This window comes from Pithys albifrons, chromosome 15 (genome assembly GCF_047495875.1).
Source record: "Pithys albifrons albifrons isolate INPA30051 chromosome 15, PitAlb_v1, whole genome shotgun sequence".
NCBI classification, from domain to species: Eukaryota; Metazoa; Chordata; class Aves; order Passeriformes; family Thamnophilidae; genus Pithys; species Pithys albifrons.
Window position 1 is genome coordinate 5717996 of NC_092472.1, and position 19656 is coordinate 5737651.

Consider the following 19656-nt stretch of genomic DNA (forward strand, 5'->3'; position numbering starts at 1 on the left):
TATCTGTTTCCCCCCTCCCCACCACCTTGTTTAACTTCCTTTGGAAGCAGAAGTCATAGGAGTAAGATCAAAGAATCAGCTTCTGAGTTACTCAGATTATACCGCAAGATTTGTGGGGTCTTGTATAAATGGGAGGCAGAGGCATAACAAATTTATTCCTAAAGCAAATTTGTTCTCATTCATTCTTATCAAGAATCTCATTTACGGCAGATGAAGTTGGTTATATAACTAAAACCAGAGACCCCAAGTGTCTGACTTTAACTCCAAACCTTCTGTTATCGAAAAACTGGTCCTCAGTTTGTGATTAGAATGGGCACTCATATGGAAAGCTACTTCTCTTCTGGAATATATGTTTTTTGACAGCTTGTCACATTTTGGAACTACTTTAGCAAATCATCTGAAAATTGAGAAATGTCAATCTTTGCAATATATATATATATACATTCACACACACAGAACTGCAGTGCAGAAATATTTTCAAAATTCTTGCCTGGCTAGTTTAACTCAATTTAGTTGGATTTTAAGCATGATGTGAATTTTGCAGCCTTTGGAGCTTATGGGTGAGCATAAATAAGGCCAATGGTGGTATGAAAGCATAGGAGACAAATGAAGACGAGAAAGAAAAAAAATGAAGGTTACTTACCAGTAACCAGAGGAATTTGCCTCCAAATATCCACACTCCTAGTTTCATGTGGCAAAAGTGCCCATCTCCAAGAGTGAGGATACACAGAGGTAAGTTTTGGTGGACATAAGCCATTTCTTGATCAGACTTGCTCAAAGTTATAATAAGGTCGTTTTTGGCAGATGGATCATCGGCACACAAAATAACTGTGGTCGTGTGGTCGTGACCAGATTTGGAGGAATGAGGAGGCCCCAAAATATCACTTTCTACAGTTATTTTCCTCTCTGCCATGATTTTAGGTCATTAACGGCTTGTTCTGAAACTGTAGAAAGTGGGAAGGAGATTGGTTTGATAGCAATTTGGTAGGCAGAGGCAATACCATCTGCTGAAGTCTAGGAGTGTAGAAATTAGAGATGAAGAAATACAACAAACAAAAAAATATTTGTCAGGTTTATTTCATGCATGGATCTCAGAGTACTTTAAAAAGATGGGTATTGCACCCATTTTACAGAGGAGGAAACTGAGGCACAGAGAGGTTAAGTGGTGTAGACAAGGTTATGCAAGGAGACTAGTGACATGCTTGAGATTAGAGCTCAATCTCCTTATTCCCCAAGTTCCTCTCCTTATCTTCAGCAGCAGACTGCACCTCTTCACTAGACCCTTATCACATTCCTTCTCATCCCTCCAAAAATAATGCTCAGTCTTCTTTGTCACATAGAAAAAGAGTTCTTGCCGCTTGGGAGATTCTTCCAGTCTCTCAGGTATCTGAGCTATACAAACACCTGCACATTTGCTGTTGTGAAATTCTGCTCTCTTCTTCCACCACTCTGTCTCCTGACACTGAAGAACATGCTCTGCTGTGACACTGGTGGTGTGCCCTTCTTCACAAATACACCCAAACTTATCTCAAGGCTGCCCTTTTGTGTGGCCCTTCTAAAACTAGGCAGGCATAGACTGGAGCTGGGCACGGACACAGCTGCTTGCACCCAGGGGCAGGGCCCTTGCTGGTCTCAGTGGTGAGAGCTGCTCACACACTGCCCAGAGAAGCAGCAGCCACAGCACAGCAATGGAAGGGTCCCTCTCCTTTTTGGATATGATTTTGCCAGCCCGTGTCTGCACTCCTGAGTGATCACACCTCTGCCTCCCTCTGCCCCTCCGCTAGCCCCAGGTGTGTCCTGCTCCTACCAGGATGGGATAAGGGATGTCAGAGTAAAGAGCAATGGCAGAACACAGGCTTATCTCCCTCCCTCTCCTCTCCTGCAGTCCCGGTGTGTCCATGGAGCTCATCCTGCCTTTCTCCTCCGGAATCTCCCCCAGGGCAATTGTGCCAAGGAGTCAGTCATGAGCTTTGTTTCCGAATTACAGAGTGACTCCCTGGAGCTGCAGACCTGTTGCATATCCCTTCCCTCTTTCCTGAGCTCTGTAAGGCAGCAGAGAGGGGAAGACTCTCCATGCAAATTTTTGAGGGACTTCGTCAGAAAACGACTGCTAGAAGGTGACATGCAGTCACTGTGTCCCCACAGGATTGATGAGACTATTGCCTCAAACAGGGATGTGTTTTATAAATGAGTAGTCAATATGTCTCAAACTGGTGTCTGAGCAATTAAAGACCTCTGCCTCTCTTCTCTCCGTGGCACTGTAATCTTTTATTTGAATTATAGGAGCCTAAGGATTGTACCTTGTTTTAAAAGATTTTCCATGGCATTCAGCATTTCTCAGAGGCCTCTGCCAATAATGTCTCTGCCTCCAGCCCTCCTGGATGAATGTGGTGGTCAGCAGCACCTGCAGCCTTATTCTGCTCTGTGAGGGAGCCTGTGCCTGGCAGTGCCAGCAGGACCAGCTTATCCTCCCTGTTCTCATAGGGGCATTAAATTCACAACAGTGCAACAAGAGCTCTTCTTCAAATCTAACCAAAAAGAGAAGCTGCCCAGAGCAATTCTGAGCACCTGAAAAACACACTTAGCTTAGTTGAAGCAAACGAGGAGCCTCCAACACCACCAATAATCATTAGCAAATTGTGAGTGAATTCATCCAGATAAGAATATTTACTGGTGTTACACTTGCCGTACCAAAATACACTGCTAAGGGGAAATAATACTATTTAGCCCAGACCATCTATTGCATCAACTTGTATTACATAAATGAAAAGTATGGTTTTAAAAGGGTGATGCACAGGACACCATGGAATAGTTTACAACAGCTCTTGTTCTTGCCCTTCGTTTTCTCCAGGATGAACATCCTCCCTGTCCCATGTGGGGCATGGAAGGAGGTTTCCTAAGCTGCTGCCATCCAGAAGACCTCAGCTGAGGCTGTAGAAAATTGCTTCTCCTAACATCCAGAAAGGTTATGCCTCCCTCCTGAATCTTACAATGACTGCATCTAGTGGTTGCATACAGCCAGCCCCACAGGTTGACTATTAAATGTATTTGACAAAAGAAATATAAACTAAATTATAATATAAACTGGCAAAGGACAGTAGGTTCAGAAAATCATTAATGACTGGGAAATGAGTTTTTGACCTATATGCAGTCATTTGTGCTTTTGTGAAAATGCTGTTGTAGTTTACCTTGACCATTTAGACCAATTATAGACAGCAGGGAGAGGTGTTTATCTAGAAGTTAGCTTGGGGTTCATTATACTTGCATTCTACTAGAAATTTCTAATTACTGTCAGAACTTATTTGGTTGCTTTTCGACTGCATTTCATAATTGCTAATGCTTATCATATTCATAACACACAATTAGCACATAAAATGTTTCTATATATGGTACATGAAGAACATAACATTACACAAGAAGCACAACACAAAAAGCAAACACAATGAAGCAAACAAACCATATCAAATTATATGGGAAAGAGCTCATGTCTTACCTATGTTTAAACTCTTTATTTCTTTATAGAAAGAGAACAGAAGAAAAAAGAACAAACAGTTAGCTGAAGAATAGATGGTAAAGCAAACATAGTATTTGTTTTATTTTACAAAAGGACACAGGAGAAGATATCTCTTTTCAGCACTAGCCTTAGCTTAGTTTACAGGTGAAGAGTGACTGGGAGGGACAGAGCTCCAAGGTAGTTCCCTAGTAGGATACCCCCCACCCCCACCCCTCATATACAGGAAACTTTCTGGCCCATTCAAAGAGTTTTCACTTGGAAATAAATGTAGTTTGTGGGCTGGGAGTGAGAGAAACTGGCAGTTTTCTGAAGACAGAGCTGGGCAGGGAGAAGTACTGGGCTTAGGATGTTGTCTGCCAGTTGGAGGTAACTTCTTTAATCCAAATAGCTTTCCAACAAGTTATTTCTAAAGAAATTTCCACTATGCAGGTTTTTTTCCTCTCCCCCAGTCTCTAAAATAATTGCTTAAAGCAATTTTGGATGCTCCTTGGTATCTATTGAAGCCTATCAAAGGAAATGTCAGAGCAGAGGAACCCGCTTCTAAGTGAGCAGTAAGGTGCTGTACAATGGGGGATAAACAGCATTAACTGATCCACAGTTTACTGCCCAGACACAAAGCCAAGGGAAAAGTGTCCTCTGCTTCCAAGAAAAAAAAATACATTCTCCACACCACAACGTTGCACTGCATTGATGTAATTTCCATTTAGGAATATCCACTGAATGAAACAAAGAGGGAAGTGACTCCTGAGATGCAGCACTTGAGGCACAGCCCTCAACTGGCAGCACCAGCATTAAGTGGGACATGCAACCCTTGAGCCAAAATCCCTGCTAGCCATTCCAAGCAGGCACCTTCATAAAGGACAGTGCAAAAGAAAAATGCACACTGGGATATTCCAATGTATAAAGTTACTCAAGATTTGTATTGGTTTAGGTGAAACCAAAAAGACACCAGTCGGGAAATCTAAATAAAGTCATGTATTTGGTTTGTAATACTTGTGGACATGCTATTGCAATGTTATTCAAGCTGCTTGATATGAGCTAAAGACTCTGCTCTCATTCATACTTAAATGGCTCAAATCTTTGAACTCTTACCCATGTAACTCATACAGACTTTAAGATGAGCCATGAATCACAATAATTGCTATAGATAATGTTTGCTGGAATGGATCTTAATTCCATTTAGAGGAACAGAAGGCAAAAGACATTGCTGTAAATCCTAAAAATCCGAGTGTCAAGTCCTTTGCAGCTGCCCAACACTACTGACGGTACAGTAACTTCACTGTTCATTTGTAATACTTTTAACAGCAGCTAAACAAACTATGCTGTGGAAAGCAGATTTTCATAAAGGGGAAAGTGGACAACAGCAGATGAAGAAGTCCATCTTCTGTTTCTTTACTGACATCCTTTCCTATTTTCCCTCTCACATGATGAAAACTGAAATTCCCTCTTAATCTCTCTGGCATAAAAAGCAAGCAAGGTGCTCAGACTGATACTGTTGTAAACTTTGAGGCAACACTTTCAAACATCAGGTGTGCTAAGAAACTTTGGCCCTGGCAAATATTAGGAACTGAGGTGAAACAAATGCCTTATATTAAGTATCCTAATCTGAATATGTTTCTCTTCACCTATAAAACTGTAGTCCTATTTACTAAAAAGCTAAACAGAACTGAGCCAATTAGGAAAAAAAATAAATTAGCATATTCTATATAACGCAGAGTTTTAGTGCATATTGATATAAATATTTATAGCAGGTCACACGTCCATGCCAGCTACACTTCTGTGGCTCACACTGAGCTGGTAGCAGAAAGCACTGCATGATCCATGACTTTAAAAAAAATATAATGAGGCAGCCTGATGGTGTATGAGGTAGGTGTCAGAGAGTGATTTCAGAGTAGAATTGGCCTGAATCAGATCTCTTTTCTCTTATATAGAATCAGAATTCACAATAGTGACATCAACAGAATGACATGAATGGAAGAGAGGTGTAAAATAGAGCTAAGCCTCCTATTCTTTAACAGTCCAATCATTTTGTGCTTTTTCCCACTAATTAAAAACTAAAAATACAGTGAAAGCAGAGGAATTGGTTATTGGCCATATCATTTAAAAAAAAAAAAGTGACCTAAATTCCCTCTATGTTCTTTGCAGCTATATCCAATTTCCAGGAGCACTAGTGCTGCTGCCTGAGTGGGTTCCAGAAGGGTCAGCACAGCCAGTGCACAATATTTTTCCTCACTTTTCTGCAAATATTCAATAGTGCTGTAAGTCTAAGTCCAGTTACATGAGTTAGGGTTTGAAGCAATAGCTCTTCCCTCTCCTAAAAGAATGAAAAAGGAGATGGAACAGAAATGGGTGAAGTGGTACACTCTACACTCATGCCTTTCCTATTAAGTGAGCAAATCTTAAAGTTGGAAAGGGGCATGGGATAGAGGGACAGGGTTACAATTTTAAAGAGTTCTGATGATGCAGAATGACTCTGTGTATCAACCTGAACAGCACTTGTCAACCTACAGAAACAGACTTATAAGAATGGGAAAGTGTCTCTCAAAACCACGGATAGGAAAACCTTCCCTCTAACCTCGTGAGACTGTTCCACCTTTGCTCATCACTGTGGCTCAGTACCTAAGGGCAGTCAGTTCTGTAGTTTTCAAACAAAACTGAAGGATGTATAGCAGTGAGGGGAGATTTCATCAATGATCACTGACAAGACAGAAGGAGGTGGTTTGTACTTTTTGTACAAGTAGATTTGTACTCTTAAGTCCCTCTCTGTAGTCACTGCTCTGATAAGTGACAGACTTTGAACTATGCATTTCTGTGCCCCATTTCTCCACTGGAATTTAAATAGGTTGAAAGTGACAATGTTTTTCCAAATTATAAAAAGTAATGGTAAAGGCTGATTCGAGCACAGGCTCCAGAAGTGATCACTCAGGTTAACACCTTACCTCAGCTCCAGTATGCTCGTGACGTTCCTGGAGGGGAAGATACGTCTGATGTAGTTAAAATCTCCAACAAAGAGACTTCCATCAATCCCCACTGCCAGTGCTACAGGGGCCAAAAGTTTATTTCCTTCTGCCAGACCATTGCAGCTCGGACAGGATATGCTTCTGCGGCGCCCATTCCCCATAATGCTGGTTATCACAGCCGGCTGCTGAGTTAGAAACTGATTTTCTCCGTTGCCTTTGTGCAATATACCTAATGACAAAGAGGAGAAGAAGTGGTTATTACCACCATTCATTTCAAGGGACTTCAGGCTGTTCTCTTTTCAACAGCTGCTCTTAAAGACTCTGCACTGAAAAGACTCCATCATTTGGTTTTTCAATGGTACAAGAAGAGCAAAAGGGCTTTGCAGTAGTGAAAATAAAGGTGTAATGAGATTCACTTTTAAAAAGCACACACATACACACCCAGAGCAAAACCTACAGCCAGAGTCCTTTGGAAATCATTATGAAAGAAAACACTGCCACATAGCCCTGGCCTGCCACTGTGGTTTAGGCTGTGATATTAACTGGGAAGGCAAACAGCAGAGAAGACGTGTTCCTTATCTGTCTGCCTGGATCCTCTCATTCCAGTTTCTTGCATTATATTTTGTCTGGAATTTTGTGCCAGCCTGACTGTTCTCTTTCCACCTCTCAGTCTTTCACACTTTTTTAAATGGAAAATGAAAAATGAGAAATGGAGGCACCAGAGAAGATGATAACACAGAAAATGAAAATGAAAAGACAGGAGAGAGATGAAACTCCCTACTAAGGATCAATGATAAAAGGCAAGAGGGAAGTAGTGCTACAGATCTTTATTAGGCTTCAAGGAAATACCTTTAAGATAGGATTTATTTTCAAAATATTTGTTCAAAGAGCAGACCCCTGCTCCACGAAGAGAGTGGATTGTCTGACAGAGTGACCATTTTCAGAATCATCAAAAACTGTGGACATCTGGCTGGAAAGTTTCAGCCTCATGTCCTTTCAGAAATGCAGTTGTATGATTCTAATGTAACTGGCTCCCCATTGGTGGCAACAGTGTCATGCACTACCCAAATATCTGTTTAAAGAGTGTTGGATCCACAGCTCAGCACTGGAAGTGTGTTCAAATAGCCTGATCTTGCCCACTGTCAGTGCTACTTTAGATTTATTGAGCAGCAACACACTTTGCTATTTGTTAATGCAGGGATCAGCAGGAAGGCTGTAAACAACACTCTACAGGGATCAAATAAAATGCATGCTGAGCATTCAGCTCCCAAAGAGTACAGTGTGAGGATCAGAAACATTCAGCTTTGGATATGGAGTGACAAAGAGAAGGGAGGAAAATACAAACAGGTTACAAATGAGAAAGACAAACGAAATTCAGTATCTCATCACAGAGTTATACTCCTTGTAAGCTCCATCTCAGGGTAGAGGGAAAAAATGTGAAACAAAATGAACCAGGAAGAGGTGTGGTTAATATCAGAAAAAACAAGGAAGGAGGAAAGATATTACAGAGGAATAAATGAACAACAGAATAGAAAGTAAAGATTTGGACTCAGAAAGACATGCTGTGCAAAACAGTCAAAAATTTGTTGACAAAAAATTCTGACAAATGCAATGTGTTCCATACCTTACCGAGCTAAAGATGAAACAAAAGGATGGAGAAATTGCATTTTTGAAAGTGTAAATATAATGCAAATAAAGAGTGTTCACAAACAAAACTGCATATAGGACATAAAGCACATGGAATTAACCAACTCACCACTCTTGACATTAAGAACATGATGCTTATCCAGAGACCATCCTCCTAAGTTGGAAGGATCTAGCTCAAATCCTTGCAGCAGTGCTGTTCTCTTCTCCCATAAAATCAGGCTGGGGCAAGTCTCATATTCAAACCCCACAGACACTGAAAGAAAATAAAGTCTAATATACTTGCTGAACAAACACTGAATTAAATGTCCAGATCACATTCCAATCAATCAGCATTCCAGTTCCCCAGGCCCCTCCAGAGGATGGAGTGATTACATTCCTCCCTTTTATTCTATAATATTGTATTCACATCTTTGACTGGACACAAATTTGAAACTTCATTGACATGTACTCTGATCACTTCTTTTAATATTTCACACTGGGAGGTGACTGGTTTGGTGGAAGGAGAGTGAGAAATACAATGTTTAAAATACAATAAAATTATTCTATCAGATAACAGGACAAGATCAAATTCTTAAGCTGCCAGATGTTCATGGCATTTATTTAGTGAATGCATTTTACATATCACATAACAAACAGCAATGAAAACTTTGTGTGCATTTAAGCACAAGTGCACTGTAAGTATTACTCTGGAAAGCATTATCCCCATCCAATAACTTAAGAAAGAAAAGCTATAGCAGAGAAGAATTAAGAAAATAATTAATATTTTAAAAATGAGCTGTTCTTTCTACACTGGCACAGCTTTGTTGCTTATTTTTAGCACTGTTGTATCAAAATTATTCTGATACTCAATAAAAACTGAAAAATATTATGATGATCACTCTTTCCCCCACCCACTAAAACCAAGCAAACTAAAAATAGCTGTAGAATTACAAGACTGAACAGCATTAGAAGAACAGCATTTTCATTTCAAATGTGTTATACCACAAGAGACTACAATAATGGCATGTGTGAAAACCCAAGTGCACTGCAGGCTGCCAGCCATGGGGATCATTTGTTAACTGAAAGAAAATAGAAACATGGACCAAAATTAATGGACTAGGTTTCACCCAAGTTCCTGTGTCCAGTTTTTCCTATTACCTGGTCTAAACCAGGTACCAGCCAGGAAACTAAGGCATGTTGAAGGAGTTTGCACCCTCTGAATATGATTTTTAATTTGTAAAAAACCAGTAGTACAAAGATAAACTATGTCAGGGAGATAAGAACTGTTCAGCCTATATTTGCTCCTCCATAAGAAATCTCTGCAGTTTTCTTACTAAGAATTAGAGGTGTTGGGAGAGTTTTGGAGCTTGTATATTCTGACTTACCTACAGCATCTGACAACCCATAAACCTTCTGCCCATAGGCATCTGTTTTGTCCCAGATAAATGTATATGCCAAGTTGGGAGATGCCTGGAATGATTTTTGAAACAAATGCCCTTCAACTGCTACCATCAAATGCACTTTGATTAGATTGAGAGGCACAAGTGTCTGAGTCATGATGATCTTCAGTAGGGATTTGTATCCAGCAGTGCGGGAGCTCAGGTAGCTGAGCTTTATACTAGAGCCAGGGATCTCAATTTCTTCATGAAGCACCTGGGTGGGAAAAAGGTCAAACATTTCACATTAGTGATTTTTATTTCTTTTTAAATATCACCTTGAATATTTTTTATGAACTTATGACTTTCTACTACTGGGAATGGCTACCCCCAAACCAGTGCAGTGACACAGTTCAGCTATTTTTGACAAAGAATTATTTGGTGTCTGGGTACATATTCTTTTTAAGAGCCCACTGCTGGCAAAAGGGAAAATAAGAAGTATTTTTACTGCAAGTTATTTGCAAGGGAAACATAAGAAACACAGTCATAGGAAACTGCAACTTCCACTGACAATATAAAGACTAACTGAACACAGTGAAACAACAGCACCAGGAGAGTTTTCCTTTGTCCTAAGTAACAAGCAAGGAAACAGACTGTGGTTAGCACCACATGCCAAGCCTTTGCAAAATTCCCTTGAAAGACGTAAGCTGTCAACTGAAATACAGAGATATACTTGATATATTGTATGATAATGGGACAATGCAAGGTAGTCAAAGATAAATGTGTCTGTGTGACATAAAACTGGGACATCTCCTGCTGCCCTCCTTAGAAAACCTGGTGCCTGTCAGAACAAATGCAGTTCTACAGATGCCTTTGGTGCAGCAGTTGCAGGGACAGGGTGACTCTCTGCTCAGGTCAGCACTAGCACCTGCCCACTGATTTCTGTCTCCTTTCACTCCCACTGTCCTTACCTGGGTTTCTGGCACAATGGGATTCCGACTGGGAGTGTCACTGAAGAACGTTGAGAGTGGTGATGAAATGATGACTGGGTCGGGACGGACAAAACCACTCAGATCACAGCTGGGAATGGAGTTCTCCTCTGTCTTCATCACAAGTGTGTCCATGGCATAGAAGCTATTCCATGGCAGCCAAACTGTCCTTTCCTGGCTCATAAAGGGGGCCCGTTCAAAGTGCAAGGTTAGGGATGCTCCACCATTTGCAACCAAGTCAAACCTAGAAAAATGTTGCCTTTAGAAGTGACAAGACTGAATAATTCCAGTAATAGCATTGGTGGCTAACAACACAGAGGTGTACCTACACCAATGGGTATATGTCTGGTTTTGGCTGGGATGAAGTTAATTTTGTTCCTAGTAGCTGCCACAGTGTTGAGTTTTGGATTCAGGGTGAGAACAACACAGATAACACAGGGATGATTTTGTTATTGCAGAGCAGTGCTTGCCCAGAGTCAGGGGCTTTCCTCCTCCTCAGCCCACCCCATCAGAGAGCGGAATGGGGGTGCACAAGGAGCTGGGAGGGGACACAGCTGGGACACCCAACCCCAAATGACCCAGGGGATATCCCAGACTATATGGTGCCATGCTCAGTATATAAACTAGGGGAGAAGCTGCTCCAGATCTCCTTGGGTATTTCTTTCACTTTTTGTTATATTCCTTTTCATTACAATTTATTATAAATACTATTTTATTTCAATTCTTAAATGTTTTGTCTTAACCCACAAGTTTTCTTACTTTGACCCTTCTGCTTCTCTCCCAGTCCCACCAAAGGCAGGGAGAGTGAAAGGACCATGATTATGTTTTAAATGTCATCCTTTGAATGATCAGTAATGGCATGTGAACCTCTGGCAACTAAAAGGCAAAAACCAGCCAAGAAAAGCAAGTCACCTGAACAAATTTCATTCTGATACATTATAAAATCTACATTAAATAATTAAAAAATGCCCAACAAACCCACAACATTTATTATTACAAACTACCTTTATACAGAGTCAGCAGAGAAGCCAAATTGATTCTGAGCTGGACACTGAATTATCCCTTTCCTAAAAGACCCTACCCATCAAGCACAGAATAGGACACGTGACAGTAAGAGAACAGTAATGAGAAGTGTTCCACAAATAAGAATTCCTGTCCCCAGGACAACTGATCTATCATTTTTCAGAAATATTACGTGTTTACTCCCAGGCCCCTAGACAATCACAGCAGTAAAGTGGAGCTGCACAGGCATTTGAAATCTGGCCTAAATGAGTGAAACGCTTCCAGGTTGTTCTTACAACAGAAGGAGGTTATCAGTTGTTCCATGTAAATGCTGGCAATGGAACAAATTACTCAGTGACTTCAACAATCTATTCAGATTCAAATATAGTGCAGCTCACCATTTACTGCAGTATTAAACCACTGAAATCAAAATTACACTTTTATTATAACAGATTAATATTCTGGGAAATGTGGCACTTGAATACTCCCTATAGTTAGTTGACTTACATTAATTATTTCAATTCAGTTGTTTGTATGCACGATCAAGATAAAATGGCAAATGTTTACAATGCCTGTGTCAGATCCACTGGTTTAGGTACCACAGCCAGGAAACCAGATAAACCATGACACATTGACTTTTGTTTATCTGAATTTGTGTGCATTTCAAATAAGCTGATACAAGGGGGAAAAAAGCACTTTTTTGCACAGCAGGAAATTGTCTAAATATATTCAATTAGAATCTTTTGATTACATTCTACCCTGAAGAAACTCAAAAGAGAGTGTATCTTCCAAAGAAAAGAGAGGCAGAAGGGAAATTTTAACAAAATATACTATTTTATAATGATACTTTTTTTTTTCCCTGGAAGTGTTAGCCTGCATTGCATTTTAAAATAAAACATTTCTGGTCTCAGCTGGATACTGCTGTAGTCCACAAATGTTTTCATAGATACAGAGCAATTTATTTGAAAGGAGCCTGCCTGCTAACACGTCATTACCAGAAATCAGCCTGCTCGTATTTACATGCACTTAGTATTCAAAATGCCATGTGAAAAATTACTTTTCTGTTTACTTATTAGCTCTTTGCCCTGGGAGGAAGGCAATGCCTGGTACCACATGGTTCCATTAGATCACACCATCTGTTAATCAGCAGAGGCACCACAGATGAAACAGGAGCTCAGTGGAGCGGGGACACTCACGTGCCATCCTGGCGAGTGATGGTGTAGCCATACTTTGGATACTTGACAAACGACACGTTGACCCCAACTAGAGGAGTTCCATCTGTAGTCACCACTTGGCCTCTTATGAGAGACACAAGACTGAGAAAGAAGCAGAATTCAAGGTATTAATTACAAAAGGAAAGTTATATTGTTTATAAATGAAGTAATGGAGCACTCCTGCCTCGTTTACTCTAAATCCAGTTTCCTCCAAAGATTTTTCAAATACTGAGGAACCACAATATTGCCCAGCTCCCTCTATACACCTAAACCAAGAAACTGTTCATCTAGACAGTGAGATGTGCATACAGAATGGGAGTTAGTGCTTTCCTTGCCTAACAAGGCTTTGCAGAGTCGAAAGCTCCCTCATATTCAGCCAGGCCAGAGCTGTGATCCTGCATCCCACTGGAGCTCAAAAACCTCCCTGTGGACAAGAACATGTCTGTGGGTGCCTAACACACTTGGAAAACATGCTGCAATGCCCTACCTTCTCTTAGACAACCAATTCTCCAGTTCAGGTTCCCACTGCCTTGTCTTAGGGAATGACTTGAGGTTTGTGCACTGCATTCAGTCCTGAGCTGGAACCCTCACTCTGCGCTTTGCCAGCAGGAGGAAGGATTTGGTTTTAAGGCCAGATTTATGCACAGGCAAAACAAAGAGTTTTCACAGCCAGCAGGATAATCAGCTTTGCTCAGCCTAAGGGAGATGAAGATGAGCTGTTCCTCCAAGAGGCACAGTCAGTTTTTTCTCTTTAGAGAGTGCTTTTTAAGTGCACAGCAGGCAGAGAGTGCTGCTGCTCCCAGCTGGAGAGGAGTCTCCAGCCCCTGGCTCCTTTCCCTTCCCCTTTCCCTCCACCCTGAGAAAAGCAGATCAGTGGGGGTGGAAGCTGCTTGGTACAAGGGAGGTGGAAAAGGAAAAGCTTCCATTTCTACAGTGGAAATGTGAAAACAGGACAAGATGACCTGGGAAACAGGGAGAGAGTTAAGTCCTCTTAATGCATAATCCTGAGGATCACAAACCCACATTTTCCTACCTGTATTATACTGGCTATTTTACAACTACTTCCTTGTATTTTTATTCCATACAAGGTGCAATATTTTCTTCAATATTACATAAAAGAAACTAATTAATGAAAATGAACCATTTCTGTTACTTTTCTTTTAGAACTTTCAACTCCTTCTTAACCCTTCAGGTCGAATTTTAATTTGCAAAGTAACACTTCACATCAGAATATGGAATTTAATAGAAACTGATACTTGCTAATAAAATCTACTTGGAAACATATCGGACCAAGATAATTGTCCTGGCATTATTCATTTTGTTTGAACTATTTTATGATACAAACACACAAAAGTAGTTGCAGGAAGAAAGACACTCAGGCTTCTCTGAGGGAACTGTGCAGAGTAGATTTAAGAAAGAAATCATCATATGGCAGAAGGAAATTAATAATGCCCATGACATAATTTTTCTACCTTGAATTTGAATACTTCAGGAAATAATTTGAAAAAAATATTTTGGTCAATAATCTTCCTTTTTTTTCCAAAATGCTAAAATCAAGAACACAATGGATATTAAGATAAGCTAAAATGTAGATAAAATCTAGATTTATAAGAAGTAATATTTTGACTAATATTCACACATAGGACAACCTTTCTTTGGTAATCTTTTAAAAGTGTAACTTACAAATTAACCTGAGAGTTGAAGTCTTTTTCCTTTTTTTTTTTAACAAGGAACTTAAATGCGTAAAAACACAATATATAAAAACATAACTATTTTTTTTCCTGAAAACGTAATTTCATCTTCTTTCTGCACAGAAATTATCAGTGACATTAAAATAATTTTGCAATCAATAAATTTGATTATTTATTGCTATTTATTCTTTTTCTTATACTAAGACTGAAAAAACAATAACCCCTATTTTGTCCCTGTTTTTCATGTCTTTCAATGGAGTGAGAGACTGAGCTAAGCAAACAGAGCCAGTATCTGTCATGGGAGCTACTTCTTGGAACAATGGGAGATTCAGTATATGTAAAACTTGGGAATCTAACCCTATGGCACTTTTAAAAAGTCAGTTTTAAAACTTACATTTTTGACACTATACATTAATTTGCCTAAAATTGGTCCCAAAAATAACAGCTGAGCTGTAGAATTATCAAAAGCACCTTCACAACTTAAGAGGCTAAGGCCAATTTTAACATCATTAATATGCCATTTGCAAGGATATGCTAAAACCTGCAGTGTTCTTGTGATGAATAAAACAGAACCAAGATTCCTGCCATCAGGACCCTAGAAAACATGCTTAGAAAAAAAAAATCTACCATTTCAGATGAGATTTTTTTCAAAGGACCCTCAGGATTGAAGTGCCAGCTCCTGCTTAGCCTAGAGCTCCAATTCATAGAATCACTGAATTGTTTGGGTTTGAAGAGACCTTAAAGATCATCTTGTTCCAACCCCCTGCCATGGGCAGGGACACCTTCCACTATCTCAGGATGCTCCAAGCCCTGTCCAACCTGGCCTTGGACACTCCCAGGGATGGGGCAGCCACAGCCTCTCTGGGCACCCTGTGCCAGGGCCTGCCCACCCTCCCACGGAAGAATTTCTTCCCAGTATCTAATCTAACCCTGTCCTCTGACAGTGTGAAGCCATTCCCCTTGTCCTGCCACTCCAGGCCCTTGCAAATTGTCTCTCTCCATCCTTCTTGCAGGTTCCCTTCAGGTCCTGCAAGGCCACAATCAGGTCACCCCAAAGCTTCCCTTCTCCAGGCTGAGCAATGCCAACTCTCTCAGCGTTTCCTCCCAGCAGAGCTGCTCCAGCCCTCTGACCATCTGGGTGCCTCCTCTGGACTTGTTACAGCAGCTCCATGTCCTTCCTGTGCTGGAGGCAGCTCTGCAGGTGGGGTCTCACCTGAGGGGGCAGAGGGGCAGAATCCCTGCCTGTCCTGCTGCCCACACTGAGGGATCAGCCCAGCACATGGTGGGGTTCTGGGCTGGGTCATGTCCAGTCTCTCCCTCACCAGCACCCCAAGTCCATCTGTTGATCCCCAGCCTGGATTGATCCCAAGGGTGTCCCGACCCTGGTGCAGCACCAGCACCTGGTCTCATTAAACCTCATGGGATTCCCATGGGCCACTGCTGGAGCTTGTCCAGATCCCTCTGGATGGCATCCTGCCCTTCAGGTGTGTTACTGCAATATTTATGCTGTCAACAGCCTAATTCTTAGGCTGTTTTGAAGACTCCAACCCATAATTATATTTAAACATCTTGATTATTTCTAATACAAATTCTGATATTTCTCCATTCTATGGCACTAGAACGTCTCCATAGAACTGGAAATTTGGAATGATAATCACCTGCCTCTGTAAAGCACTTGAAGACCTAGGAATGAAGTGTTAGATCATGTTAATAACACAACCCATTATCAGATGATAAGTGGAATACAGACACAGGGAATACACTAATTTTCATTCCAGATAGCTTAAGAAGGCAATGCCTCAAGCACTGATCAGCATCCAATACATGACAGGAAGCTTCTGGCTTCTCTTTACTTGAGGAAATTTTGCTGCTGGTAACTCACATAGAGCAGAATGTACCAAGCAGCCAGTGGACTATTTAGTTTTTATGCTGTGGCCTCTATCCCTTTTTGAACAAATTATTCAGCCTCATGAATTAGTAAGCTTCCCTTTTGTCTTGTTTTACTTTTCATACAACACTGCAGAAAAGTGCAAGAATTTCTCCATTTTAATTTTAGAGAGCTGATAAAAAAGATCACAACAAATGAAGTGGAAAACAGAACAACTTTTTTTTTCTATTTTTTTTTCCAAACAACTCCACGTGTGTATTCTTGGAGTATTTTATAGAATAGCATGGAATCTATACTATACAGGGTAGGATCCAGCAGGGATTTCCCACTGGAATATGGAAATGAGTGTGGTGTTTGAGCAGCACAGCAATGAATACAATGGGGACCTGCCTGGTGTATCCAGAAACCTCATGATTCTCTTTTTACAGACAAATATTTAGGGACCTGCTCTACATCACCCACTAAGCCTGTAATGGGATCCTGACAGAGAAAACAGTTTCCTGTAATGAACTCCAATCTTTTGGGCGTTATCTCAAATGAAGTTCTTTCTTTAGTTTTAACTTTGGTGATAGGAACATAATTAACATATTCATCAATTTCTTAGCATCTTTCCATGGAGACCTATTTAAATAATATTGATAATACCAATCTTCTTCTAAGCATACAATGGCATCAAATATCAATTAATGATGTGCTGGCTTTTAGACTCATTACAAATATATAATTAATAACCATACAAAGAATAAGCTTAGGAAAAAAAAAAGAAGAAGAAAGTCTCATCAGATGTACTGATGATACAAGTAAAACAGCCTTATGTAAGGAATAAATAATAAAACTCCCTTAGTTAATGTATCTTTAAAATTATTTGAAATGTTATTCCACTATTGAAACTTGTGCTAATGGCACTAAATAAAATGCAATCTCTTTTAACTGGAAATATATTTGCATTTTCTCTTGTTCTAGACTGCAGTCTTCACAAAATGTAAACCCCAGAAACTCCTACTCAGTGAAAGGAACTTTCTTCCAGGTGTTGCCAATATGTTAAAATGCTAATAAATCTCAGTGTTATAAATAAAGGCCACATCATAAACTGCAACAGAGTATGGTCAGTGCAAACACAGGAAGCACCTGAAAACAGCATCTCACATTAAAACACAAATAAAATCGGTGGGAGGAATTTTGCCCCCCAGTTCAGCTGCACAGATCCAGCGTCACGTTTATAGCTGGTACCTGCTGTTGAAGGGGTTTTCTCCTGGGATGATGTGAGTGCTGTCCTTGCCCACCAGGAGCTTGATTCGGTCATAGAATGACTTCACCGCCGGCGGCCCGGAGTGGCTCTGCTGGATGATGTCCAGGGGGTCCCGCGAGCCGCGGCACAGGAGGCTGTTCTGACACGTGGACTGCAGGCAGCAGTCGGGGTCCAGGCAGTCCACCAAGCCATCTGAAAGGCAACAATCCTCAGATTCAGCCAGCTGCACAGTGCCCTTGAGCACAAATATCCAATGGGAATCTTGAGGCACTGGGAAAAACTGCTAAAGCCTTCTCTTCATAGCATCTCCACGCACCAAAACGGGTAATTGAGCCAATAATGTGATGAGGACGAGGCTTTCGAGCACACTACTGGAGCACCACTACAAATAATGCATCACAGAATCACAGAAGATTCTGAGTTAGAAGGGACCCACCAGGATCACTGAGTCCAACCCTTAGCCCTGCACAGGATCATCCCCAAGAGTCACCAGTGTTAGATGAAGATTAATCCCCAAAAAACCTGTTAAGAGTTGAAATTAGGAAAAAGAAAGTGGAAGGAAGAAGGGATTTTTTGTTTAGGTTTATTTACCTATTCTTTGTTTGGGTTTTTTGTTTGTTTTTTTGTTTGTGTTTTTTGCTGGCTTTTTTCTGTTTAGTTGTGGTTTTTTTGTTTGTCTGGGTTTGGGGGGCAGTTTGGTTGGTTTGTTTGTTTTTTCCTTTATCTTCAGAATTATGCTGTTTCATTTCATTTGTTCAGTTTGGGGAACTGAGAGGAGATGGGAGCGACAGAGTAAGTTACCATTGTGTAAGTAAAATAATAATTTAAATTGTGACCATTTTTGGCAATTCACAAGAAGTGCTGCTGGAACTGCCACCTCACACAGGCATCTTACCCAAACTTGTGTGCATGCTTAGATAAGGAAGGACCAGCCACACAGTTGGTGGGATCAGTCATTATATCACATATTAGGTTGTTCATCAAGAATATTCCTTAAAAATGTATTTTTAAGAAAAAGTAGAATTTTAACACCAGAAATTAAAACAGAATCAATGGAAAGATCAATCTCCATACTTAGATAAAAAACAACTATTTTTAGCACATAGAGAACCTTCTAGCATTATCCTTTCCCTTGGTATCAGCATTAAACTGAAATACATTCTCTCAATCAAGTTCTACTGTAATTCAGAAATTAATAACCATTTACTTTAAAATATTATCATCTCTAACAATTTAGAAACATTTTTTTCATCTACTCTGGCAAGAATCAGGCACTCAGTCTGCAATCTGCTTATGTCTGTCAACCTTCAGAGTCTCCCCACGGTGTATTATTCTGATTTTTCAATACAAATACGGCCTGGGCATACAGTAAGTGTCATAAAAAGTAGAGAACATTCCAACAGGGAAGCTGACAAAAGTACCTTAGAGAAGAGCATGACTCATGTATTTTCAACATTTTCAAATGCACAACAGACCAGCACAGTGATAACTGGAAAAATAACAACAACAGAAAAACCCAACCCAAAACTATAAAAAACTTTTATTTTACAATTAGCCTTGTATTTCCAACCCATTGTGTGTGCCTGAAATGACTGTTCCTGATTTAAAAACAAAATTGCCAAGATATGCTGGCAATGCTTCAGTCAGGCCTCTCAAGACATTTGAGTCAGACAAACTGCCTTGTTGTGAGAGCTCTGTGTTGCTGTAAGGTCAGGCACCTGTTCACATTAAGAGCTCCATTTATCTTGAAATCCTTTCCAACGTGGCTTTAGGAATTCTCTGGTTTGCTACAGCCCATTTTCCACCCACTTTATATAATTCTAAGGACATCATTAGCTTCAGGGTATAACTCAAGGCAGTTTTCCTGTTAAGCTCTGAGAACTTTTTTCTCAGCACCCTGAGTGTTTTTCTCAGTTTGCAAAACCTCTACAACTATGAATTTAGAGCTGCCCACTGTTTAGTCCACTCAGTTCTTTTACTCAGAGGCAAAAAGCCCCTAACAACATACCAGAAATAACAGAGGCAAAACACAGGATAAAAATTACTCCCTTTTACATTTACATGTTCAAGCTGCATCATTTTTTTGCTATACCTGTTCTTAGAGGTGAACATAAATCACGCCTGTAATGACCTCATCATGCAGCAGA

The 19656-nt window shown here is 40.4% G+C and overlaps 1 protein-coding gene across 11 annotated transcripts in view; it reads right to left on the reverse strand.

Annotated features, from left to right (window-relative positions):
• TENM2 (teneurin transmembrane protein 2) overlaps positions 1 to 19656 on the reverse strand; it is a 585930-nt gene that overhangs the window by 26819 nt on the left and 539455 nt on the right. For 8 of the 11 annotated variants that reach the window (XM_071570619.1, XM_071570615.1, XM_071570614.1 and 5 more), the window contains 7 exons: positions 17491 to 17701; positions 12664 to 12783; positions 10448 to 10709; positions 9486 to 9753; positions 8231 to 8374; positions 6454 to 6703; positions 3494 to 3514 (listed from right to left, as the gene is read on the reverse strand). In XM_071570619.1, the coding sequence (XP_071426720.1) occupies positions 3494 to 3514; positions 6454 to 6703; positions 8231 to 8374; positions 9486 to 9753; positions 10448 to 10709; positions 12664 to 12783; positions 17491 to 17701 (1276 nt within the window). The remainder of the gene's footprint in view (positions 1 to 3493; positions 3515 to 6453; positions 6704 to 8230; positions 8375 to 9485; positions 9754 to 10447; positions 10710 to 12663; positions 12784 to 17490; positions 17702 to 19656) is intronic. The other 3 variants (XM_071570617.1, XM_071570613.1, XM_071570611.1) reach the window with 1 other exon arrangement.